Source organism: Ananas comosus, linkage group 24 (assembly GCF_001540865.1).
Source record: "Ananas comosus cultivar F153 linkage group 24, ASM154086v1, whole genome shotgun sequence".
Classification (NCBI taxonomy): Eukaryota; Viridiplantae; Streptophyta; class Magnoliopsida; order Poales; family Bromeliaceae; genus Ananas; species Ananas comosus.
The window spans coordinates 1510444-1536219 of NC_033644.1; the positions used below are offsets into that span (position 1 = coordinate 1510444).

At 36.0% G+C, this 25776-nt stretch overlaps 2 protein-coding genes across 2 annotated transcripts; one reads left to right on the plus strand and one right to left on the minus strand.

Annotated features, from left to right (window-relative positions):
• LOC109728507 (glutaminyl-peptide cyclotransferase) lies at positions 391 to 9472 on the plus strand. Its single transcript, XM_020258920.1, is given in 13 exon segments — positions 391 to 685; positions 939 to 1106; positions 1109 to 1146; positions 2487 to 2546; positions 3289 to 3324; positions 4217 to 4281; positions 5091 to 5154; positions 5827 to 5944; positions 6040 to 6137; positions 7472 to 7542; positions 7680 to 7707; positions 8811 to 8865; positions 8985 to 9472. Coding segments are annotated over 13 exon segments (1197 nt in total). The 3' UTR covers positions 9086 to 9472.
• On the minus strand, positions 17108 to 19113 carry LOC109728508. Its single transcript, XM_020258921.1, has 2 exons — positions 18714 to 19113; positions 17108 to 18672 (listed from the first exon to the last, which is right to left on the minus strand). Exons 1-2 carry the CDS (start codon positions 19058 to 19060, stop codon positions 17748 to 17750), a joined length of 1272 nt encoding a protein of 423 aa, XP_020114510.1. The 5' UTR covers positions 19061 to 19113; the 3' UTR covers positions 17108 to 17747.

Here is a 25776-nt window from a genome sequence, read left to right on the forward strand (position 1 = left end):
TTGCTATCAAGTTTTTAATCCTTGGATGAAAAATTATAGGATCGAAATAATATTAGTTGGTTAGAGTTGAATGGTCCCCTTAGGGTTGAGTGGTCCCCACTAGGTTATAGTATTTAATCCAATGGTTAGAAATAATGAAAAGAGTTGATCCAAAGGCTAAAAAATTGGTAGCAATAATGAAATTTTGCTACTAATAGTAGCCCGGTCCAACTATATATATATATATATATATATATATATATATATATATATATATATATATATATATATATTATGATATATAATCATATATCTATACTGAGTGCGTTATCGAGCCGAAAATCAGTTTGCTGAACTTAAATTCTGAGGGGAAAAAAAAAAGGAAAAAAAAAAAAAAAAGAACCCCCAAAAATGGGCAAGAAGCCAAAGCAGAGCCACCCCAAGAGCGGAGCTCGAGCTCCACCAACAATGGCGCCACCTCCGCTCCTCCGCGCTTTAAAACACCTCTCCTCATCCTCTCGCTATCGAAGCTACTTCCGAGGCTCGCCTCTCTCCCCTCCGCCTCGTCGTCGTCTCCTTCCTCCTCCTCCTCCTCCTCCCGTCCTCCTCTTCGGCCTCCCATGGCGGAGGGGTAATCCCCTCTCCGCTCGATTCTACTCCTTCGATGTATCAATGAGTTCCCGCACGATCCCGGCGCCTTCACCAGGTAAGATCGATCTCTGTATCCCTCTCTCTCTCTCTCTCTCCTCTCTCTATGATATATAAATATATCTATACTGAGTCGCTTATCGAGCCCGAAAATCGAGTTTGCTCGACTTAAATTCTGAGGAGGAAAAAAAAAAGGAAAAAAAAAAAAAAAAGAACCCCCAAAAATGGGCAAGAAGCCAAAGCAGAGCCACCCCAAGAGCGGAGCTCGAGCTCCACCAACAATGGCGCCACCTCCGCCTCCTCCGCGCTTTAAAACACCTCTCCTCATCCTCTCGCTATCGAAGCTACTTCCGAGGTCGCCTCTCTCCCCTCCGCTCTCGTCGTCGTCTCCTTCCTCCTCCTCCTCCTCCTCCCCGTCCTCCTCTTCGGCCTCCCATGGCGGAGGGGTAATCCCCTCTCCGCTCGATTCTACTCCTTCGATGTATCAATGAGTTCCCGCACGATCCCGGCGCCTTCACCAGGTAAGATCGATCTCTGTATCCCTCTCTCTCCTCTCTCTCTCTCTCCCAATCTCTCTCTCTCTCTCTCTCCGATTCCCCCTTTCCATTTTTAGGTTGAAATGTAAGGAGATCACTCGAATATAGGCTATTTTTGATATAAACGCTTCCTTTAATGGTTAATTGTTTCCCGTTGTTTCAATTCGAATTGTTTTCCTTCGTTGAATCGGGAAATTGTGATAATTTGCGAGATCTGCAGTTCTATCAGCTGGAAAAAGTATTCAGAACTTTAAATTTAGTAGAATCACTCTTAAATTTAACAAAAACTCCGATTTCATTGATGGGCATAAGCCGCATAACTTAAATCACACAAAAAAAAAAGAAAGAAAAAGAAACAGAAATTGAGGGGTCTATGTCAAAAAAGGCACATTTTGCTTATTGGTTGTTTCTTTTTACCCCATGTAATTTGTTATTTGGGTATCGTTATACTTTGGGTAGAATCTTTTGTATCTGAGAACTGATGCAAGACCTAGCTTACTACCCGCCTGCTTGCATGGGCAGACTGGCTTATCTAACTAGCTTTTAACAAAGACTAACTTCCTCAACTACAAGCTAATTCGCTCTGCTTTCGTACTTGCCGCAAAAATTCGCCTTTATGGTTTGTTTCTGGGTTTTTTTGTTGCCAATAACGATGAAAACATGTTATGGATCTGTGTTACTGTTTTTGCCGATCATTGTGAATTGGCCTACGATAGCTAACCAACATTCTGGAGGAAGAAAAACAATGAATCTTTGACGAAATTTTGCTAGAATTTGGAGGACTAAAATGTGGTAGCTGTTTCAGACTGCTGTGTGGCTCTTCTTATATCATAATATGAGGAAGTAGGTTGTGAGGAGTGTTGAAGATCAAATATAAAAACACCATTCTCTGGCAACTTAAATTATTTCATATAATTTAATATGGTATCAGATCAGAATATCCTGAATTCGAACCTTGCCAGACTTCTAGTCTCTCAAGTCTGCGTCTTGGGCGTATATAAAAAAAAAATCTCGATCCCAAACGTTATGGATGTTAAAGATAAAATATAAAAACATTGTTCTCTGGCAACTTAAGCTGGAGAACTTGGTTGTTTCATGTAATTTAACTAGGAGAAAAATTCTCTTGTATGTCTCAAATTAACATTTATACACACTTAGTTGATAGACATCTCAGCATTTGTACCTTTAGTTTTTGTTTTGGTCCTGATACTTGATCCTCTTATGGAGTTATAGTTGTGAAATCTTTTGATCTGTTGGCTAGTTGTTTTTTTTTTAAAATCCATGAACATGTTGCATACCTTACTTCTTTCTCTTTCTTCTTTGCAGGGCTTATTATATGGAGGGAATGATACACTATTTGAGTCCACAGGTCTTTATGGAAGGGTAAGATGATATCTTGTAACTAACATATTTGCTACTCTATAGTGATTATCTGTTAATTACCTTAAAAAAAATGATTGTCCGCAGGTGAGATATTACCCTCTACTTTTAACTAAGCAATGGTATTTCTCTTTGGTAAAAAAGATTTTGTCAGTCCTGTTTGCTTTGATTTATCTTTCTTAAAATGTTCGTATGGTATGTCATTTCGTCTAAAGAGGAACTTATTAGATTGTTCTTCTTCGCGTGCATGTGCCTTAAGCTTCATTGGTCCAGTCAATAAATAGTTACTCTATTTCACATTGTTATTTATCTAATGAAGATGCAAGAATTTTCTTTTTATGACAAACCCATGTGAGCAAGCCATTTGCATATTATAAATTTTTAACAGTGTCAACTATGCCACGCATGGGGAGTCTATGCTTAGGACTTAAAAACACTATTCCCAGTTCCCACATTGCTTGTGGGTTTTCTACAAGAACCTCGTAGTTTACCACTTTAATCCTCTCTTATTAGTAACTTTGTTTCTTTGCTGTCAGTAATAAAACTTACCTCCTGGTCTTCAAAACCCCCGTTTTTGAGGTGTCATACTCCTCTTAAGCAGGACTATTAATGGTGCAATTATTCGCCCACAATATGTAATTGTTGACACATGCTTTATTAAATAACATATTCTGCACAATTTTGATTTGCTTAGCTTTATGTTCCTGTACTGAAACTTCTGTTTTCTTCTATTTGTCAAATCTAGTCATCAGTTCGAGAGGTTCTTCTCAAGACAGGAAAGGTAAATATTTTTGTCTACATGCTATTACTATATCTTTGTTGTGTGACTATCATTTTGTTGTTCAAGTATCATCATGTGCCTAATTCATGTTATTATTTAACAAGCAAGGGTGTTTTCCTTCAACATTACCAATTTGCAGTGTGCCCCTCAATTTTTACATATTCTTCTCTAAAGTGCAGTTTCTTATGTGACTTTCCAGAATCTACTGAAAATGAAAATAAGCCCACTGTAAACACTTCATACACTGACCTGAACTGACTAGCAGCCTATATGGCTCGGTAGAATCTATTGAACAAGTGCTGTTGCGTAGAATCATTTGAAGATGCACTCCCAGTTTTTTTAACTCCTAAGCCATAACATGACTTACACAAATAAAGTGAGGAAATATATGATGACCCTTTTATGTTGAAACAAGTTGCTATGATAGAGCTGCAGAAAACGAGATTCATATTACCGACCCCATTTATCAGAACTTATATCTCTATTGATGTCTCTAACGACGACAATCTTTTGAAGCCAGAAAATTTTGAAGTAACATTACTTTTGACATTTTTTCTAAGTGGTTGTTATTCAATATCTTTCACATGTGTTACTTACTAAGAGCCATTCATCAGTTTTCAAATTATCTATGCGTTAAAGGGTCATGTAATTTTATGAGTTTAAGTTAAATTCAGTCAAACGGTCATGCAATTTAATGGGTTTAAGTTAATTTCAGGCATTCTAGAAACTTATCCTCATTTCAGTGGTTGATAGTAGAGATTAATTAGTGCAATAATGCATAAAGAAACTTGAAGATAAGAGTGTTTTCTCAATAAAAGTACTCACGCTAGTGAATTTCAACTACGCAAGCAGTTCTAACAGCCATCATTTTTTATTGTTGATCTACTTCCAGGTACAGGCTTATCATGCAATGGATGGATCTTTATTTGGAGAAGGTCTTACTCTTTTAGGTGAAAGGTTATTTGGACGGATGAATCTTTATTTACTATCCTAGTAATACATGATTGCTCATCTATATCTTCAATTGCCCAAATTTATTAGTTTATCCTACAACTTTAGGCTGTACAATGCATATTAAACTTTGAAAATTCTATCTGATTAACCCATTGTCAGAAACATCTACTTTAATACCCGCTTTGTTCAAGCTCATATCATTTAGTCGAGGTTTAAAGTTATAGTTCTGGTTTCAGTCCCAATTTCTAGTCTCATTTCAAAGAGTTTCAATTTGGTTGTTTCAGTGTAACGACCCAGCCCACTAGCAATAATAACTCGTTGGGCCCAGTCAACGGCCCAAAATGCTTAAGCCCAGTTATTATTACTAGTGTCTAAGTCTCTTATAAACCCAATGACAACCCCTTTCCCATCCGATGTGGGACTATTGGGGTGTCACATTCAGTGGATTCCTCATTAGTGAATTTCAGTTTTGGGTGTTTTTTATTAAGTCTATCAACTTTGGAAAAGATGAAAGTGAATAGCCTGGCCTATAAAGCAGCATTTTGGTCCATCTAATATGAGCTAGTCTAATAGTTGCCTTGGAAAGTTGTCCATTTATCTTGAGTAGTTATATGACATTCACACATGCTAGAGTTACCACTACAAGTATTTGTCACTTTTAACAGTGTTGCTCTGCTTCTCTTCGTCAACGGCATACTTTTTGAGAAACATTTGTTCTTAAGACTATTGTTCAACATGGAATCCAACATGAATAACTATTTTTCGAGTTTTCTATGATGTTCCTTTCACTTACAATGTAATCTTTTATGTAGGTTGTTTCAAGTAACTTGGTTGCGGAAAACTGGTTTCATATATGATCGATACAACTTCAGCAACGTTTGTGCTTTATCTAATCCTTGTATATATTGCAGTCTATTAGTTATGCTCTCTTTATTTAATCTGCTTGATGTAAAACGAATTTGTTGTCTGAAGTAATAATTCTCAACTCGGAAAACTGTATGTCTGTTTACCTTCACATTATGTACCATGAAGTCCCTTATCTAGTCATCATATTGTGATTTCTGAATTGAGCAAAAATAATTACTTTTTAGAACTTAGGGATTTTCATCGTATGATTGAAATTATTGTCCATCTTGTTTTCTTCCAGTAAAGATTATAGTTTCTCTTCAACTGTTTAAAGTCCTATTGCCTTCCATAAGTAGATGTAATAATTCACGTCGTTCCTGCCTTTTGTATTAATGCTACTCTTGTTTTTTGTTCTTAGATTATCACTGATGCCTTTTGTGATCTAAAACCCATTTAACTTAGGAAGTTTCTGAACTCAGCCATTTTATGTTGGACTTAAATTTTTTTTTCTTATTCCACCACACTTGTCTAGATATACCCTATAACAATGCAGCAAGAAAAAGTGAGTTGGGATTGTTGTTTTGCTTGTTTTAGTTATTCAGATACTCTTACCTAATAAATCATTTGTAGTTGCTCTTTCCTTTGCCTAATGCTAATTTGCTTCAAAATTTGGCATAATTTTTCTCCGAAATGTGATTGCAGCGAGAGTTGTTTACTCATGACATGAAAGATGGGTGGGGACTGGCGACTGATGGAAAAGTTTTATTTGGGAGTGACGGAAGCTCAACTTTATATCAGCTTGATACTAGGACCTTGAGAGGTTTTGTTCTTTTATGAATTTGATATAATATTCTTTTCAGTGTTTTTATTTGCTACACGTGATTTATCATTTGTATTTTCCTTCACTTGATGCAGCTATAAAAAGTGTAACTGTCAGGTACAAAGATCGTGAAATTCCGTTTCTTAATGAACTGGAGTATGTAAATGGCGAAGTATGGGCAAATATTTGGATGGTGAGATAGTTTTTACCTTTTTGATTTGAATGGCGTAGTTCTAGTATCTTACTATTTACCCAGTCAATATACATTTTGGCATGTACCTTTTTGTGGTTTTGTTCATTATTATTTGGTGGTTGAAATTACTTTTTCTCTTGGTTTCAGATGATTCATTTGTTATTAGATATTTGTTATCTGAAATTTTAATTTCTTTTGTGATTACGGCATCAACAGTTGCATTCTAATGCATTAAAAATTTCCCTCTTGCTTTGCTTTATGTCATGATTGAACAACTTTGATTGCGCCAACATTTGTTTGTTTTTTTTTTTTTTTGAGGATGTATGTTTAGCAATGGGAGGCTATTATTATTCTAGTAGTAAATCTTCTTTTGGTCCCTGATCTTCAAGTTGTACAAAGTGGCTAGCCAAATGTTTTCAAGAGTTCAATTGTGTTCTACCAGCAGTTTGCCTCCATAAGAGTGAAGGGCAGTCTGGGGTTTATGTCTTTTACTTGAAACTGCACATCAAGGCATCCTACTCTGCTATGAATTAGTCTGCAGAATACAAAAGTATCACCTCAGCATGTGCACCCGGAAGTTCTGAATTAAAAATTTCAGAGGTGGTCATGTGCACACATTTGCTGTAACACTTTTACTTTTATAATCCCAGTTAAATGCTAACTAGAATGCCACATAGAGTAGTTTTAACTGACTCTGATGACATTCTAGAATTTTGTCAACTCTTGTAGGGAAGATGACTATAGGACTTTGATCAAATCACTTAATGGAGTTTGAACTGTTGATAGAAACAATTAATATTTAGGGAGCAAAATGAAGTTTGGCTCCAGTTAGGTGATTTTTTCTTAATTTATTCATTTTCATATGTTACTTGTTCAGTTTATTCTTCCTTGTGTTTGAGTCCCTTCAGGTGATACACAGTTTGATGATGGAGCATGAGGATGCCATCAAGACTTGGGAATTAATGTGACTGAAAGTCTTTAGGATGCATCATGTGACTCAAAATCGATAGTTTATAATAATTTTTTTTGTAGGACTCTTCCATCTTGGGTATAATAGCTACATTATCAGATTATATGCTCTTCCAAAGTTCCTTTTGCCATGAATGTGGCCATGTTAGATAACATGACTGTATTGATTGATTTTTGGCTCTCTCACACGAAACAATATATGATGCATTTTGCTGATACTTCTCTATGGTCTGCTTGTGAGCATTACTTCTAGCCAGTTATTTAAGTGGGTTGTGAAAATACGCACAACTTTTTTGTTTATGTAGTTAGTAATCAGCAATCAGCATGTTGAATTTCAAAATTAATACTATAGTTATGACATGTAGACAGATTGCATAGCCAGAATCTCTCATAAAGACGGTCTCGTGGTTGGTTGGATTCTTCTTCATGAGCTAAGGTATTCTTCTTTAACCAACGCACCTTATACCAAATTCTTTTTGGATTTAATACTGAATTATTTAGGTAGGTCATTTTACATTGTTCTTCTATAATTTTTGGGAGTCAGCTATCTTAGTGTTTACAGCAACTTTGCAGGCAACGCTTGTTACAATCTGGACATACTGTGAGTTACATTCTCCCTTTTTTTAAAATTTTTTTTATATATGTTCTTTTCTTTGCAAAGATATTGATGCAAATGAAGTCGTCTAATCTGTTGTTGCAATTTTCTAGTTACTATATTCATCTTTCTTTGTAATTTATGGGCAAAAACATGTTACACACAGCAGCTTCTTATCTTGTCTTGTAAATTTCATTTCTGTTGTTGATGCCAATATTTTGTGAATTTAAATTGGAGCCCTTCTAAGTTTGGTCTGTGTATATCATATATATATATATATGCATAGACCATTCTCAACTGTTACCTTCATTTACACTATACTCCAAAGTTTCATCAAGTTTTTCTTTATAGACGTTCATCTCAATCTTGTTGTTACCTGCAATTGTGAAAGATAGGCATAGCCACTGATATACTAAAAGATTTGATGTAATTCAAAGATTCGGTGTAATTCCAATTTAGTTGCTTAAGCATTGCCAAAATTGTCGACCATCATTATGCGCTGCCTACATTTATCTTCTTTTGACAGTGTTCTATTATGTATATAAGTTAGTCGCTCATACAATTAGGTTTAGAATGCCTTTTCTTTGAAATTCATCCTAGGACTCATTGTCAGAATTAAAATCATTGTGTTTCTCTTTTCTTCGAGAAATCTCATTCTATTCTTTTATTCAAACAACTACATAGATTGAACTGTCTTCGACGGTTCCATTAGCCTTCTAATACACACTTTGTGTAATCCATTTCTATATCTAGTCACATCAGTGAACATGACCAAATCATTGTAGTACATAGGACTCGCAGAATTCATTAGAAAGTGAAAAATTGAATCCTCACACAATTAGCAGGTCACACAATTAGAAGTTCGAGATCAATATATCTGACTTATTAAAGATCTTGATTCCAAATTCTGTGAGTGGCATTTTTCCACTGCGTCGAAATTTAACGTACAGATTTCAATCGTCACAGTATTGTTCTGCCAAAGCCATATTTCTGTATAACCCAACTAATTTGGGTATTTTTAGTTTGTAGAATTATGCGTCCGTAAAGCACGAGTTTCCTGTTATTTTCTTAACATATGTATTGACTGTTTGTTATTCCTATCTTTCCAGGCTATAGATGTTTTGAACGGCATTGCTTGGGATAAGGAAATGAACCGATTATTTGGTGAGCTTTTCGGTCTTCTATTCACTTTCCCCCCCTCTGTTTGCAAAGGAAAAAAAAAAGAAAAAAAGGCATTTGCATACCTTACTCTTGTTTTATTTATTCTGTTTCTTATTCTGCAGTAACTGGAAAACTGTGGCCGAAGCTTTACGAGATTAAACTTCGTCCTATAACCGACCCTTCAAATGGAAGAATAGAGAACCTATGCCCAATTGGAGCATAAATCGGTAAACGAAGATGCCGACTTCATTATATGGATATACGACTAAAACACACACCAGAATAGATCGCCAGAAACTGTACTCTGATCTTCGGCTGGATGGTTTTCTGTCGACAACTACGAATGCCAATTGAACGAGGTATTTTTGAGACATTTGGGAATATGTGCTTTAAAATTGATCTGCAAATTACGTAAAATATATGATTAATACTATTTATGTGGGGTTGGTTAATACTGATCTTAATTCCCCTATGAAAAATGTATCCATGAATGGCATGTAGTGTATTTTTGTTTTTTTGTTTGGGGGGTTTGTTGCAGAACAGCTTGTATGTGAGGGATCTCCATGCATTTTTACCATAAAAGTAAGTAAATTTGCCCCCTTATGGTTTAGAACATTTTTACTCTGCCACCCTATGGTTAAAAAATTATATTTTTAACTCTCCTGTGATTTTGTTTTTGTTTTGTCATAAGGTTTTAGTTTTACTGTTAAATAGATAGTGAAGTAATATTTTTTATACATTGTTGGGTGGTAAGAGTGCATATTAGATATAGATAAAATGCTATATTGTGTCACCACAGATCTATCCTATTCAATGGCAGGTTCTAAGTTCTAACGGTGAAGTAGAAATAAAATCACATATCTAAATATAATATTTGATTCGATGCATTTGAATTTAATTATTATTGTTGAAACTGCACAACGAGGCTAACTGCTGTAGTTGGATTTACGCATATAATAGTTATAGTTCTAACTGCAGCAGTCGGAGAAAGTAATTTTAAATAAAAAAAAAATTAACCTTCTGAATCACCTTTGCTTCTATGCTCATTAATTAATATTATTAAAATTTTTCAAATTTACTCCTCAATACACAGAAATACCCTTCCTTCCAAAGCCCAATCCATTAGTAAACCCTAATAAAGAAAAAGGGTTATTTGAAGGAATTTTTAAAAATTAACAAGTGCATTATGGTCCTCTTAAGAATAAATAAGATTTTTTTGAAGTTTTGAAAGGCACAGAAAATATTATTCCTAAATTTTTAAAAAATATTTTGTCCTTTATAATTGAACAATCTCACTATCCTATGTATGAACTGATAAATTTATAAATACAAGTTTTTAATTGTATGTCACAAAGTAAAGTAGTTACAGTTGCAGCGCTTTTAACCGCCTCTGATCAAACAAGACCCGTATAGTTGCCGCTGTTGTATTTTTAACTGTATGTATTTTTAATTATATTGTATTTATAATTACATCAATAATCTTGGATCAAATCTAGAAAAATAATAAAATCCCAAGTCAGGAGTGGGCAAATCAGAGTAAAGGAAACATGTACCTCCTCCAATCTTTTTCACCTCTTTTATCTTAAGATTCAGGCAATAGTCATCTAATAACAGGCTCTCCATGCCTTATTCTTTTTTCGCAGTGCACACTCATACAATTCTTTGCGCAGAAATTTTCTATGCCTGAACAGATCTCGCCCTCTATCGGAGGCAAGATCAGCCTCAGCTGTCATACCAGCCATCAATTTAATTGTTCAGGTTGATTGATTGTGTTTTAGACAAACGGTGGGATTGCTCTATGCGCTTATTATAGGACTTTTTTATAAAACAACCCTCTAAAATTTTAAAATTTGCGAAATAACCCACTCAAAATTTTATTTGTAAAACTAACCCTCTTTTCGCCACGTCGGCGCCACGTCAGGATTTCTTTTAAAGGCGGTGAATCGTTCACCGCATTTTCCTATTCCTTTAAAGGCGGTGAATCGTTCACCGCATTTTCCTATTTCTTTTAAAGACGGTGAATCGTTCACCGCGTTCTCCTATTTCTTTTAAAGACGGTGAATCGTTCACCGCGTTCTCCTATTTCTTTTAAAGGCGGTAAATCATTCACCGTTTTCTCCCATAACTTATTACTGTTATTTTCTATATTCCATATATAATCCTAACAACCACATAAAAATTCTAACAAATTATATATAATCTTAACAACCTTTAAATCCTAATAATTTATCTATATAATTTCATATAATCTTAACTGCCTTTATATGAAATTATATGGATAAATTATTAGGATTTAAAAGTTGTTAAGATTATATGGGATATAGAAAGAAACAGTAAATAAGTGAAAAGCGGTGAATGATTTACCGTTTTTAAAAGAAATGGGAGAAAGCGGTGAATGATTTACCGTCTTTAAAAGAAATGGGAGAAAGCGGTGAACGATTTACCGCCTTTAAAATAAAAGAAATAAGAGAAAACGGCGAACGATTCACCGTCTTTATAAAAAAATCCTGACGTGGCGCCTACGTGGCGAAAGGAGGGTTAGTTTTACAAATAAAATTTTTACATGGTTATTTTGCCAATTACAATTTTTTAGAGGGTCATTTTATAAAAAAGCCCCTTATTATACGTACTAAGGCGTAGATGATAAGTTTTCAAACTACTGGTCACAGTAATCATCGTTATCGAAATAATAATTTCAAAAGAAAAAAAAAGCTATTAAAATGCAAATTTTTAAACTTAAAACATGTATTTGTAAATGACTTGCAAATCAGATCTTATTTATTTATTTATTGTTAAGAAATTGTGAGACCCCAGATAGTCTTATATATAAGATATAATAGGGCTAAACTCTTAACCCGGCTTAAGCATTTTGGGTGGTTGTAAGGTCCAAGAGGTTAAGAGAGTTAAGCGTGCTAGGACGAGAGTAGTCCTAAGATGGATGACCCCCTGGGAAGTCGGGGCGTCACAGAAGTAGTACACAGAAGTTAGAGACTCAGGCTTTGCATCGCATCAAAAAAAGAAATAAGTTTTGCCAATTGTGCACAGGAGCCCAGAGTCAACAGAGGAATAAAATATACATATATTTTTTGCCGGCTTATTATTTTAAAAAAAAGGACAACTACAAGAACTAAACTACAAACCAAGATAATAATTTCTCTGTAAACTTATTGAAGTCCTACAAATCCTTATCCTCCAGTGATATTGTGACTAGAATATACTTATGCTGTTTAAGGTTGTTGTTGTTTGATTCTCTCTCAAATAGCTACATCTGAATATGATTCCATTATGAATAAATATAAAAATAGGAGTTCGGCTATAGTGTTTTTAAAAATACCAAGCACTTGATATTTAAAAATTTTTCGCCGTTGTATCTGTCTCTTTGACTATTTCCACATGTTCGATCATACTATTCAACCAACAGTCCGCTCAACTTTATTCGTAATCGTATATCCCTCTAATCCAAAAATCTAAAACCTACAGTCATTAATGACTTGATATTTTTAAAAGTATAGGAGCTCAATTCATAAAAATAATCACATAAGTGAAATATTATGTCTTCTTTTTTTTTTTTTTTTGGGTTTCACATAAGGAAAAGAATAGTAAAGTGTTACATTTTATAAATCACAAGATGTCTTAGTGCAAATTATAACTAACAAAATGCTAAATTTTATCATCACGTAGTTTATATAATATATCACTTTTTAATCAAATTAGTGTACCGGTAGTAATGCAAAGAGTAAACCACAAGGTAGTAAAGTGAAAATTTAAACTATAAGATGATGCGGTGAAAGTGCACGAGATCACAGGAAAAAATAATTGTTGTTAAATACGAATATTAAAGACAATGTTTGCTACTAGTCTAATATTTTGGAGACCAATTGTTGTTTCAATTTTTTTTTAATATGATGTCAAAGCAAAAAATTCTGAGTTCAAATCCTAGCAAACTGCTAGTCTTAATTAATTTTTTCCTAATCAATTCAAGTTCACGCTATAGACCTATCAAAAAGTTAGAGGATTTCATTTAATTTTTTATTATTTAATTCAAATCTATGCTGTAGGTCGATCAAAGAGCCTGAAAGCAAAATATTAAAAATATCAATCTCTCAGAGCTTGAGATTTTTAAAAGGAAAAAAAAAAATCATTACATAATGTTCAGGAGAAGTTCTCCCAACTCTCTTGTTGGACATCCACCTCAAAATGCAAAAATTGAACACTAGTAGTATCCACAAAGAGAAGAGAACAAAGAGGTGTGGGATCCATAAATAATGAATAGAAGAGGGAGAATCATGAATTTGAAAACCCTAACTATGGAAAAGAATTTGAACGGGAAGCTTTCCAACGACGCCTCGTTGGAAAGTCTCAATTTATCATCATGTGTTATTTTTATTTCTGTTCAAAAATTATATCTTTCTCTTTGGCATTTTAAAGTTTTTTTTAAAAAAATTTTAGCATTAAAAAAATACTACAAATTATCAGATGGAAGCAAAATATATATATATATATTACAGTAAATCATGAGCTTTCCAACGAGACATTATTGGAGAGTTTGTTGTCAGTGAAGTTTTATCCCCAGTTACTATACTATTATGAGTATAGAGCCCTTCGTACTCATAAGTTGTTTTCGATGTTAAGATTTTTGAATCGACGATCCACACTGTTAAACATGATCCAGAGCATTTGAAACTTCTAGAAAATAAATTTCGTAATTTTTCGAAATCATTATAAAGTCCATCAAGCGGGTATAAAATGAACGGTCAAAATCGAACGACATCCTAAAAATGGATGATCGGATCTTTCAATTTAAGATTGGAGTTATTGATCTTTATTTAGGTAGTGAATAGAATTTTCTATCAAAAATTCAACCTATTCCTATTCTTTTACACCGTTCAACTAGCAAATATTTCATACCAGCCGTTAAAAATTGTCAATTTTGTGAGCTTTTGATCGTAGGGTAAATGATATCGAAAAATCATAAAATTTAATTTCTATAAGTTTTAAATGCTCTAGATAATGTTTAACGGTATGGATCGTCGATTCGAAAGCTCTATCATCAAAAATAACTTATGAGTACGAAGTCGATCGTACTCATAAGAGTATAGTAGCCGGACTCTATATATATATATATATATATATATATATATATATATATATATATATAGAGAGAGAGAGAGAGAGAGAGAGAGAGAGAGAGAGTCCGGCTACTATACTCTTATGANTGAGTGGGTGGTTGGTTGAATAGTATAATCTAACGGGTAAAAATGATCAAAGGCAGAGATCTAACGGTAAAAAATTTAAAAGCACCAAGTGCTGGGTACTTTTACAAGCACCATAGCCGGTCTCTATATATATATATATATATATATATATATATATATATATATATATATATATATGTTAATTTCATATAGGTTTCTGCAAATATAGTGAATGACAAATATATTGCTATAAAGTTCAACTTTCATATGTTGTTTTTATAAAATGTTCCTGCCGTTAGAATCCGCTAGAAAAATTTAGTTAATCATAAGTTAAACACTTAACCCTGATTAATTTTTGACATTTTTACCCCTCTTATATTATACTGTTGTGACTTTTGAAGAAACATATTTGTAATGACAAAATTCAAAATATAAACAATTCTCTAACAGTAATAAACTAGAGAGATATATTTGAAAATATTAGAATTTTTGTAGCAACAATACATAAAAGTGGAATTTTGTAGGGATATATTTGTCATTCATTATGTTTGTAGGAATCTGTATGAAATTAATCATATATATATATATATATATTATCCAACTGGCTTAGACAGCTGTTGATCAGTGAAGGAGTAGTGGCCTGCACATCATCTGCAGCTGCAAGCCTGCATTGGCAAGCTGGTTAGAAGTAGTCGGCATCTGCATGTCTTCTTATGCGGCAAATATGAGAAACCTCGGCGCACGTCTCCTTTGTTTTTTTTTTGAGAGAAAGGTAGCATGCTACCCGCTTCATTCAATAAGAACGTGAATTAAGCTATATGGGTGAGGCAACAAGGCCTCGGCACGTGACGAGAAGACNTAATTACATGCATAAAACTAGTATAATGTTGATTTTGAAGCAAGATGAGGAACATATGCATGCCTTCCAAACACATTTGAGAAAGAAGGAAAGGTGAAACTGACAGAAGATGCATGTAATCTGTGAAAAATCTTTGGTCGTTCATAAAGTAACCAACTGATTATATCTAAATTTGTTCCTTAGGGATTAAGTAAAACATAGTTACATCTACCACGCACATAATAGATGATATTCTTTGTAATACTTCAAACTAATATTTGATGTTCAGTTTCTTTTGAATGCAAAACCAAGATGAACTTGGCATGAAATCACGCAACCATGTTAGTTGCAGGCAAAAGCTTCCTCTTGCTGGTTATTATTGTAATTTTCTATGCTCTAACAAACCCAAATGGCTAGGACCAAAAAAAAAATTTTTGTTTTTTTTTTGAGAGAAAGGTAGCATGCTACCCGCTTCATTCAATAAGAACGTGAATTAAGCTATATGGGTGAGGCAACAAGGCCTCGGCACGTGACGAGAAGACGCAAAAAAAAAAAAAAAAAAAAAAAAAAAAAGAAAAAAAAGGGTGGGGTCAGCTACAGTTGAGTCAGTCAGGCGAAAGTTTCATCCATAGGTCCGTCAACTGATTGATCTTGTAAGTACCTACTGTTGGGTCGTACTGGGACGTCCTGAAAATCGCCCTATTCCGGAGGTCCCAGATGAACCACCAAGCTGCTATAAGTCCTATGAAACGACGTGTTGAGGCAGTGGCAGATCTATTTGTTTCAGCCCATCCGTCCCAAACTATACGCACATCATCTCCTAGGTCCCCCAGGTGGAAGTTCTCTTGTGTGACTGCTATGAGGTATCTAGAGATTAAACACTGAGAGAAAAGGTGAACGATGGTCTCCTCTTCCAAACCACATAATACGCATCTCGTATTCCCAGTCCAACCTCGCTTTACCAAATTGTCAGTTGTGAGCAGTCTTTTCTTAAGGATGAGCCAGCAGAACACTTTCACTTTCAGGGGTAAACGTAAAGACCAGATCTTACTCAATCGAGTGTCCCTCGTGCCTCCATCACGCAGTGTTGAGTAGGTTGACTTCACGGTAAACCGTCCTTCAGTATTCCAACGCCACTGCACGCTATCATGCCCTTGGGTATAAGTAGCATTGGATACCCTGTCCTTGAGGCCTAAAATCTCAGGGTTCGCGTTGGGATTAGCAATACCGTCTTGACCCAAAAGTTGGCTCGCGTTTTAGCGCACTAGGTGCTAAGAATAATAATAATAGTAATAGTAATAATAGTAAGGCTCTAAGAGTGATAATAGCAACAATACTAAGGCAAAATTTTTGGTTTGGTTCTTAAACAACTATGAGGTCTATGATATTTTGATTCATAAATTTTAATTTATTATAATTTTTGTATTTAAACTTTTTAAATTATTATAGTTAAATCTTGTAACTTAATTTAGTGAATTGACTAAATAATAATATATATATATATATATATATAGTTAATATAAAAGTAATGTAGTAATATTATGATTAATGATACAACAATAGTTAAGATGTTACAGTTGTTTTCGAACTAATGATACGTTAATATATAGTCAAATAAATTAGGTTGTGTGACTTATTTATAATATTTCACAAAATTTAAGCCGGAAGTTATAATAAATTAAAGTTTTACGTACCAAATATCACGCATGTCATAGTTCGCATTTTAGATCCGCATTGACAACAGAAGAAGAGGAAAGAGATGAAGCGAAAGACGACGACAAACATTTTGGCTAGATTTTAAAAAATCTGAACCAAATCTACAAAATCAAAAAACATCGTAAAAAACATCGCTAAGATATGGAAAAGTACAAAGCTGATACACTTTTTACGCCAAAAAAAAATAAAAAAGCCAACTTACATTTGACGCCCGAAGCATTCTAGAAAATAAAATGCGCATCTTTTAATTGTGAGATTGTAACAAACGAAAAAAAGATCATCATAAAGAGAGAAAGAAGTGCAATATCAAATAAACTGATGAAGTAAATTAACTTCAAAACCCAGAATTTAAAATGGAGGACACTGATTACATACACAATATATTATGAAACCAGAGCAAATGAGCATATATAACCCCAAAAAAAGAAAAACAAGCAACAAAGATATCTCAATACAAATAAAAAAAATTAATAAATAAATAAAATTACACCTCCCCAGTAAAATAATTTTTTTAAAAAAGTATATAGTTAATTAATTGCACCATTGGTCTCCAATTAATCACTTTGGTCTCCCACGTTTTATATTTTTGCAATCGAATAACATATATTTAATTATTTTAATCAACCATTAACATGCATGGAAAACGCCATGTGAGCTTCGAAAAATATTTGCATGGGCCATGTGGTAATAAAGCTGCCTAAATTATACCTTTGGCCCTCAAACTATAAGGCCCTCGCGCTTTAATCCTCAAACTTTAATTTGTTATAATTTTTGACTTGAATTTTCTAAATTATTATAATTAAATTCCGTGACCAAATTTATTTCACTCAGTATTAATATGCGGATAATATAAAAGTAATATTATTGCATTATGATTGATAATACAATAATAATTACAATGTGAGATTAAAGTTTTGAGAACTAATTATAATAATTTATAAAATTTGCACTGGAAATTATAATAAATTAAAGTTTGATAACGAAAGTGTCAGCGCGGTTTGTAGTTTGAAAACCAAAAGTGAAATTTTGCCAAATAAATATAAGAGATTGGAAACTAACGGTGCAATTGAACATGAATTAAACCTTAAATGAAGAATAACCTGAGAGCACAACGTTGATTGGTTGCAGGTATTGATTTATACCTCCCTTTCCAGAGCAACTGGAATAATAGCAGCAGCAGCAGAAGCAGCAGAAGCTGAAGCAGAAGCAGCAGAAGCTGAAGCAGCTGAGTTTGCTTGCGGAGAAGCGCGGGGGGCGGCGGCTGCGGTGACGGAGTGGCCCAAGCAATGGAGCACTTCCGTGCGGCCGCGGACGATGCGGTGGAACACGGAGCGCACCTGCCGCTCCAGTGGCCCCAGCCCTGCCTCCATCGCCCGGCACGCCGCATCCAGCTCCGCCGCTGCTGCCGACACCGCATCGTCCTCCTCCCTCACACTTGTAGTATCCTCCTCCTCCTCCTCCCCGACCATCGCCATTAGTGACCTCCCGCTCCTCTCCACCCTCTGCATCTCCGCAAGCAACCCCACCGCGCCGCCCTTCTGCTCGCGGCGCCGCAGCTCCTCCGCGATCCGCTCCTGGAGCGCCGCCATCGCCGCCGCCCACCGGAGGATCCGCGGCGGCGCCGCCGCCGGGGAGAAGGCCGTGGGGGCGCCGGCGCCGCAGCCGCCGCACGGCACGGCGGCGGCGAGCGCCCACATGGCGAGGCCGAGGACGGAGCTCATCGTGTACACGGCGAGGGCGAGGCCGCCGGAGAGATCCGCCGCCGGTTGCGGCGGCGGGATTGGCCGCCCCGCCGCCCAGTTCTTTGACACGCTCCACGAGAGCGAGCGCGCGTGGGCGCCGCCGCTGGATCCAGCGGATCCGAAGGAGGGGGAGCGGAGGAGGACGGGGTCGGAGAGGAGCTTGTCGAGGGCGCGGCGGGCGCGGCGGAGGCGGGGGTTGGGATTAGGGTTAGGGTTTTGGAGGAGGAGGGCGGAGGCGGCAATGCGGGCGTGGCGGCGCCAGGGGCGGAGGGAGAGGAGGGCGAGGGAGGCGGCGTTGCAGAGGTCGAGGGCCTTGACGCTGCGGTCGAGGAATTCGGCGGCGGGCTTCGAAGAAAGCGATCAAGCGGGGGGCGGGAGAGGGCGCTAGGGTTTCGCGCGGCGGCGGAGAGGATGAGGGAGCGGAACCGGAGCTCGCACGCGAGAAGCGCGTCGAGGAGGCGCGAGAGGAAGTCTAGGGTTACGAGAAGATCACCTGAGGAGGGAGCGGGGAGGAGCGAGAGGAGGAGATCGGCGACGAGCGCTTGGAACCCCTCGAGGTCGCCTCCGTCGTCGCCGTCGTCTCCGGCGCCGACGAAGTGGTCGGCGGCGGCGAATGAGGGCGGAGTCGTGCGGCGGAAGCTGAGGATGGATAGGCCGAGGAAGCCCAGGGACCCTCCACTACCTCCTTGGGGCTCCGTCGCCGCCATTAATGGCGATTCTCTCTCTTAGGGTGAGAGAGAGAGAGAGAGAGGAGAGAGAAATGGAGGGAGGAGAGAGAGAGAGAGAGAGGGATTTGGGGGATATTTATACTCGCAACTCTCAAGGGCGAGGCCGGTTTGGAGTTAACTGTTAAGACTCTGCTCTTATTAAAATTTAGATGAAACTTAATTAAAAAATTAATATAAAATTTTATTTAAATTATGAATTATTTTGGATCGCGTAATTTATTTTTCAATATTCCAGGGCGTGTTTGGTTCAAAGTCGAGTCGGAATCGGAATCAGAATCAAAATAAGCTGGAATCGAAATCGGAATGACTCATTACCTAATTCTGTTTGGTTCATCACTTGAATCGGAATCGGAATAAATCATTCCCATTGTCGGTGTTTGGTTCAGGTGGATATATAAAACGTAATCAAATTAATATACTAACATTATCTTTATAATATATTAATTTAAATTCAAATTAAAAATTAAATATTAAAAATTTACATCAAAATTTTGAAATAATGCCAAAATTTTAAATATATTTTTTTTAAAAAAAATTAAACTTTGAAGTTGAGTGGATAATTCAAAATATGAAACTAAATTTTAATTTATTCAAATTCAAACTTAAAATTACAATTTAAATTTTAATTTGAATCCATAAATTTAATTTAAGTTTGAAATAAAATTTGAATAAAACTTTATATAAATTAAAATTTAATTTAAATTCAAATTATAAGTTAGATTCGAAATATTTGATTAAATTTTAATTTTTAATTTAAGTTTAAATTAAAATTTAAAATAATATATTTAATTTTTAAATTTTAACTCATATTTTAATTAAAAAAGTTGAAAAAATAAATTTAATCCGAATAAATATCCATTCCGTCCGGATTCAACTTTCAATCCAGCGCCTCCTAGGCCGGATTGAAAAAAGAGGTGATTGGGGGATTCCCATTCCACTCGGGAATCGGAATCGGAATGAGACTCCCACGTACCAAACACCCGCAAACGGATTCACTCATTCCGATTCCGATTCCAGGATGAAAAAGAAGCGAACCAAACACGCCCTAATTTTACTCTTCAACCTTTTTTTCAAATTAAATTAATTTGAGTTAGCTGACGAACTTTAATATTTTAATAAATTTACAGTTGCTAGAATTACATGCCGTAGAATTACTAAATTTGTAAAGATAAATAATATATTTAAAATTTGAAGTTAAAGTGCTATTGATTAATTAGCTCAAATTAAATAAAGGTCTATTTAGTTTCTCAAATAATACCTCTGAAAATTTATTTTAAACTGAAAAAATTTTTCTCGTATGTTTGGTTCGTATTAAAAATAGATTTTTAGAAAAAATATTTTTTATATTTTACGGAGATTTTTCCTTCATTTCCAAATTGTTTTAGAAAAACAAAAACTTTTTTTTTTCTCACCAACGTTTTGAGAAGTTAAAAAAGGAATATAATTTTTTCCTATATATTGGTATATATTTAGCACCCAACTCCGCGATCATCTACCGTCTCATATTTATCTTTCTAAAATCTCTCTCTATCTTAAATAAAAGAACAGCTCTTGAATTATGGGATGTATGGATATAATGATAGTGGTTCATAAAATTGAATCAGTGGTTGGTTGAATAGTATGATCTAACAGATATAAATAATCAAAAAGAAAAATTTAACGGTGGAAATTCTGATAACACCAAATGCTTGGTGTTATTAGAAGCATTCTAGTTGGCCTCTCTCTCTCTCTATATATATATATCAATTTCCACCATCTTCATCTTTTTTTATCAAATTATTTTAACTATACCAAAATATAGTTAAAATTTATTTTTACTTAATTATTTATTATTTATATTGTAAAGAGTTTGAGAGTATTATGTTATAGTTTAAAAGATTGATAATCTCACATTTCTTTCGTAGAAAGTATTTATATACCAAATTTTCTAACTAACCAAACCAGTGCAATAGAAATAATTTTTTTTTTTTTTTTACCCACCAAATATACATATATGAAAAATTATTTTTTATTTTCGTCGAACCAAACAACAGGACCTAGAAAATTTCTTTTCCACAAAAAACTTTTTTTCTACGGAAAATAGTTTTCTATTATTTTCCGAGGAGCCAAACAGGCCTTAAATTGAAAGACTGAATAGTAAAATCAAAATTTTAAAAGGCTGGATAGTCGATTCAAAATAGTCCAAAGTTTAGATTGGTTATATATATTTTTACCTAAATTTTTTTTCCGTTATTTATTTGTATAGCTGTGGAACTGAAGTTCTTTCAATACTGCTGTTTGTGTGGAAAAATGTGAGCGTATAAAAATCGAGGTTTGATAGATGAGTTGATATTTTATTAATTTTTTCTCCACTTTTTTCTAATCGATTTGGGTATGCTATTTTGAAAAGTTTTGAGTTCTGATTGAAAATAAAGTTACGATAATTAAACAATAGAAATAGACATTTACGACCGAAAACTATTTCAACCCTCTCCACTTAAAGTAAAATATACAAATCTTAATAGGCAATATAGAGTTACAGTAGTACTCCTTTTTTTTATTTTTTAATTTATAAACTTGAAATGGGCTTTTTTGTTTAATTGTGGTGTTGTTTGTGTCCCAGAATACGTGAGTCCAGGGCCAAAATAATCTGGAACAAATTGTGCGAGATTGTCCAATGGCCCCCCCTTTTTTTAACGAGTCCGACTGAACACGATTCAATTCACAATTAGAGGTGGCAATCCAGCTCGCCGTTCATGAGCCAGCTCGTGTTCAGCTTGAAATAAGTTTAAGATTGAATCGCTCGTCTAGTAAACGAGCCGAGCACGAGCTGAAGTTTTCAACTCGTATAAACGAGCCGAACACGAACTGGGATCAGCTCGCTCGTGTTCGGCTCGATAACAGTTCGAATACATATATTTTATATTTATATATATAAATTAATAATTATATAGAATTGGACTGGAATACTATTAATAGCACCAATAACTTGGTGCTATTAAGTTTTCTATCTTTGGATTAAAAGATGTGTGGTTAGGATGATGTAGGCTCTCTAGGGTTGAGTGAGTGATTAGTTAAATAGAATAATTGAACGGATGAAAATGATAAAAAAGACAAATCTAACAGCATAAAACTTGATAGCACCAAATACTTCATACTATCAATAGTATCCTAGCCAGACTCTAATTATATATGTATATAATATAAATTTTTATTATTTAATTTTTAGCTCAACCTAAGTATGAAGTCTAACTCAATTATAAAATGATTCATTTATACGTAAAATTTCAATCATTAGATCAAAATATAACAGGTAAGATGTTATAAATTTATTTTCTATATATATATATATATATATATATTCTAATCTTTTTAAATTTTTATTTAATAAGCCAGCTCATATTCGGCTCTATACTTAATGAGTTAGCTCGCACTCGACTCGTTTATGAAACGAGCTGAATACGAGCCGACCCCAGCTCGCTCGTGTTCGGCTCGTTGACACCCCCCTATTCACAGCTATTTTTACTTTGTCATTTTGTGATTCAAAAAAATTTACTTTACCCTTCCATGGCTTAATTTTTATTTTATAAAAAAATTCCATATTAAATAGGATAGTATAGTAAAATCCTTACAAATACATAATTTGACAGTTTCTTAAGACATACGTGGCAAATTTTTGTGCTTCCACGTCCTGCTTATTTTTCCCTGTGCCCTCCTTGGCTCCTTCCCAAGAACCTTCGCTCCTTCCCGAAGTTGCTCATTTTTTCCCGTGCCCTTCTTGGCTCCTTCCTAAGAACCTTGGCTCCTTTTCGAGGTTGGATCAGCTTGGTCTTATTCTAGAGGTTTAGCCCCCTCCCCCCTCCAAGAACCTTGGCTCCTTTTCGAGGTTGGACCAGGTTGGTTTTATTCGGAATCGGAATAAATCATTCCCATTGTTGGTATTTGGTTTAGATAGATATAAAAAACGTGATCAAATTAATATACTAATTTGATCTTTATAATATATTAATTTAAAATTCAAAATGAAAATTAAATATTAAAAATTTACATCAAAATTTTGAAATAATGTCAAAATTTTAAATCTATTTTTTTTAAAATTTTTTTTTTTGAAGTTGAGTGGATAATTCATAATATAAAACTAAATTTTGATTTATTCAAATTCAAATTTAAAATTATAATTATAATTTTAATTTGAAGATCAATTTGCATAAAAAATTCATAAATTTTGAGCTTTTGCAAAACTGGGCCGTCTTTTTTAATTTTGAAGATTCGGTCTAAATTTTTAACAAACTGACCAAAATAGTAAAATAGAAATGAGCTAAATAACAAGAGGCAATTTGAAATTTACCCTAAAATTAACTCAATTCAAATCAAGGCTCGAATAGACGTAGCTTGATTTCCTCGATGCTTTCCAATGTGGGTCTTTTGACCAGAGATGTACTTGGTTGCGCTTCAAATATTGAGTTTCATAAATTTTTAAGCAAAAGCCCTACTTTTTTATATTCTTAACCGAATCCAGTCTCATTTAGATATCATTTGGTTCGAAATTTTTTTTTTTTTATAGATTATAATAGTGAGAATAAGGACAATAAGAGGAAAAACAGTGTAAATATCTTTCAAAATTATAATTTTTGTTTAAAGAGTGTAATTTTCATCTTAAAGCTGCAATTTATATCTTAAGTAGTGCAACTTATATTCATAATAGTGCAACGTTCTTTTAAAACAGTGCAATTTTATTTTAACGGTGCAATTTCATCTTCATCTTTCTTTTTCTAGAATTTTTTTATCTTTATTTTATCTTTATTTTTTTTTCTTGCTTTTTCTATAATTTTTTTTGGTCACCCTTTCTGCCAATGGCCATGGCGTCGGCGACAACGCCGCTAAGGACCCGCCGTTCCGAGGCTGCAGCGCCGCAGCGACCTCCACAGTGTCGACGTCGGCATCGGCGAAGATGCGTCGTCGTCGAAGGCGACAGATGAAAAGGGAGAGGAAGAGGACGAGAAGGGCGGGGAAGGGCGAGAGATGCGTCGTCGTCGGAGACGGTAGAGGAGAGTCGGAGAGGAAAAAAAAAAAAAGTGGCGGTGCGGCCTCGTCGGGGTCGGAGGCGAGGAAGGTGGGGGGTGCGCGAGCGAGGGAGAGGGCGAGGGCGAGAGCATGAGGGTAAGAGGCGAAAAAAAATAAACAAGAGAAAAGAAGATGAGAGAGAAAAAATAATAGGGGTATTTTGGTCAGTTTGCTGAAAATTCAGACCGAATCTGCAAAATCGAAAAANGTTTGCTGAAAATTTGGATCGAATCTGCAAAATCAAAAAAGACGGCCCAGTTTTGCAAAAGTGCAAAATTTATGAATTTTTTATGCAAATTGGTCTTCAAATTAAAATTTAAATTGTAATTTTAAGTTGGCATTTTTGCAAAAAATTTCCACTAATTTTGGGCTTTTGCAAAATTGGGTCGCTATTTTCGATTTTGCAGATTCGATCCAAATTTTCAGCAAACTGACCAAAATACTCTTATTACTTTTTCTCTTTCCTCTTTTTTTTTTCCCTCGTTCTTTTTTTCTCTCTTCGCTTCTGCGCCGTCTCCCGCCTCGCCCTCTGCTGCGACCGCCGCTCCGCCAGCATCGACGACGCGGCGCTGGCGGCCGTGGCCCTCCGCTTCCCCGTCCTCCGCAAGCTCTCTGTCGCCTCCTGCTCCTACGGCGCCCCGGGCATCCTCGCCGTCGTACGCAGATGCTCGCTCCTCAAGGAGCTCTCCCTCAAGCGCCTCCGCGGCCTTGACTCCCCGCTCCTCGTCCTTGCTCCGATCCATCTGGTGGTGAATAATGAAGAGCAAACAAAGATGCAGAGGATAGAAAAAAAATAAAAAATAAAAAAAATAAAAAAATTTGTCTCTTTGAAAAATTATTATGTATTGTTACTATTGTCAGACAAGGCCAAAAATCAGAGAAAAAAAAAGAAGAAGAGGCAAAAAATTAGAGAAAAAGGAAAAAAAGATGAATGTTGCAATGTTAAAATTAAATTGCACTATTTAAAAAAAAAAATTGCACTGTTTAAAGTGAATGTTATACTCTTTAAAATAAAAATTACACCATTTCGCCAAATTTTACACTATTTCATCCGAAATTGCACCGTTTCTCCTTCTTCTCCTCTTCCTCTTCCTTTTTCTTTTTTACACCATTACACCATTACACCGTAATAACAAAAATCTCCTAAAAACCGAGCCGGATTTACCTACGTCGCCGCCTCGCCCCATCCCTCCTCCGCCGCCTTCGCCACTCCCATTCGAGCACGAGAACGAGCGCGAGCGCGAGCGATCCTCGTATTGCAAGTGCCGCCGTAGAGCTTCGCGGCGCACGACAGCACCGCCTCATCTAGGGCTATGCCTATCCGGCTCGAGAGCACCGCGGCGGGGATGCGGGAGCTCGACGACGACGACGCCGAGGACGTCGTTGTCGGCGTCGGCGGCGAAGGAGGGGGCGGAGGGAGAGCGGCAGGGAGGTCGGTGGGGCGACAGGAGGGGCAGAGCGCGGGGATCGGTGGGGGGTGCGGGGCGCCGGGGCCGGAGAAGCGGTGGCCGAAGTCGGCGGCGCGGCACGAGGCGTAGGCGAGGGGCGGACATGGCGGGCGACGAGCACGGCGGCGTCGCAAGACCAGCAGAGGGGGGTGTTGTCATGGGAGAAGGAGAGGCGGCAGAAGGAAGAGGTGGTTCGTCGTTGTC

Excerpts from the sequence above, each read along its gene's own strand:
- LOC109728508 (XM_020258921.1), bottom strand. The coding sequence starts at position 19,060 with ATGGCGGCGACGGAGCCCCAAGGAGGTAGTGGAGGGTCCCTGGGCTTC. Across the intron at positions 18,673-18,713 it reads CTCTCCCGCCCCCCGCTTGA|CGTCAAGGCCCTCGACCTCT; the intron begins TCGCTTTCTTCG and ends CCTCGACCGCAG.